Source organism: Anneissia japonica, unplaced genomic scaffold (assembly GCF_011630105.1).
Source record: "Anneissia japonica isolate Jap-2015-1 unplaced genomic scaffold, ASM1163010v1 scaffold54159_len1709_cov137, whole genome shotgun sequence".
Taxonomy (NCBI): Eukaryota; Metazoa; Echinodermata; class Crinoidea; order Comatulida; family Comatulidae; genus Anneissia; species Anneissia japonica.
This window is the reverse complement of record NW_022685315.1, coordinates 1-1,712: the sequence shown is the minus strand read 5'-3', so window position 1 is coordinate 1,712 and position 1,712 is coordinate 1. Positions and strand designations below refer to the sequence as shown.

At 30.5% G+C, this 1,712-nt stretch overlaps 1 protein-coding gene across 1 annotated transcript; it reads left to right on the top strand.

Annotated features, from left to right (window-relative positions):
• Positions 1-15: 15 nt before the first annotated feature.
• On the top strand, positions 16-1,613 carry LOC117111290 (hyalin-like; the record flags this gene model as incomplete). Its single annotated transcript, XM_033254214.1, has 3 exons — positions 16-145; positions 438-680; positions 1,365-1,613. Coding segments are annotated over exons 2-3 (391 nt in total), but the record flags the coding sequence as incomplete, so codon positions are not given.
• Between the last annotated feature and the right edge of the window lie 99 nt (positions 1,614-1,712).

Below are 1,712 nucleotides of genomic sequence, written 5' to 3'. Positions count from 1 at the left end.
GCAATTGATAACTATTTGCTGGTGGCATTTAATCAGACACATAACTCTGGTGATAGGTTTCTTGTGGGTGTAACTACGGTAACTTATTTAGCAGTAGATTCGTCAGGAAATAAAGCGGAATGCGTACTTCATGTAACAATACAAGGTAAGATATATATATTTTAATATTATATATTTATATATTTATTCAAATAAAATCAGAATATATTTTAGTAAATTATATATATATATATATATATAATTTACTAAAATATATTTTGATTTTATTTGAATAAATTTTAAAATAGTACAGTACTACATCAATAACTTTTATTTCATATTATTAGTAATATATTTATTCTTCTTTTGTTTACATTATATTAATTTATATTATATTCATCTATTACTTATTTGTTTGAAAATGTAATATCAATTACAAATATTTGTTGATTTTGCAGATGAAGAAAACCCAATAATAACCAACTGCCCAAGTGACATTCATCAGACTACAGATTACAGACAGCCAACTGCAGTGGTTGTTTGGGCTGAAGTTATTGCTATGGACAACCAGTATATTATGAACTTTACTAGTAATTACAGATCTGGTGATGCTTTTGTTATCGGAGTTATTGAAGTCAATTACATAGCAATCGATCCCTCAGGCAATATCGCCATATGCACATTCAATGTGAATATTACTGGTAGGTAACTATGTATGACATGTAAATTAATTTTAGTAATGTTAAATACAAAAATACTAGTTTACTTTTAAAACCTTGCGTGCACTACGTCAGCTGACGGTTGGAAGATGCCACGTGTAACTTAATTCGGTGAAAAGCATGCGACATCTCGTTTTCGATAATGATAAGGCTTTCTGTCTGCCCCCGATGACCAGCATAAGCTGTCACACCGCCTGGGTAGACCCAGACGGTGTGACAGCTTATGCTACACTATGTTGAATTAGATTCGTTGGGCAAACGCTGGTGCGACCGTCATCCAATTGTCACCCATCGCAATCTATTTCATGTTTAGTTTCGATTTTGGGTTGTCTTAAATAAAATATGCACCAGATTCATCAGTATGTAGTTTCATCTTTATAAATTTAAATTTTGTATTGCTCAGTAATATGTAGTTTCACATTTAGAAATGTAATGTAATGAGTTGTCTTAAATAAAATATGCACCAGATACATCAGTATGTAGTTTCATCTTTAGAAATTTAAATTTTGTATTGCTCAGTAATATATTGTTTCACATTTAGAAATGTAATGTAATGTTACTCAGAAACTTATAGTTTCACATATAGAACTTTAATGTATAATTATTCAGTTATATGTAGTTTAATATTTACAAATGTTTTGTAGTATTACGTAAATTTTCTTTTAGATCACGAGTACCCGGTGTTGCACTGCCCAGATGAAATTATGTATTCAACAGACACAAATCTCTATTATTCCACTGTGTATTGGAATGTATCGGTCACCGATAACTCAGGCTTTGCAACCCTAAATTGCACAAGCAAATCTGGTGATCAGTTTAATGCTATTTGGCCAGTAGCACAACAACCGGTTACATGCTTGGCCTTGGATCCATACAACAATGTTGAATCATGTATATTTAATATAACTGTTTATGGTAAGTGTGCTTTAAGTATTGTGTTTTTAAATACTATTATATAGTATAGTAAAGTAGAATAATCGCAAATTCATTTAGAATGAAAAATTTCTTCTAATA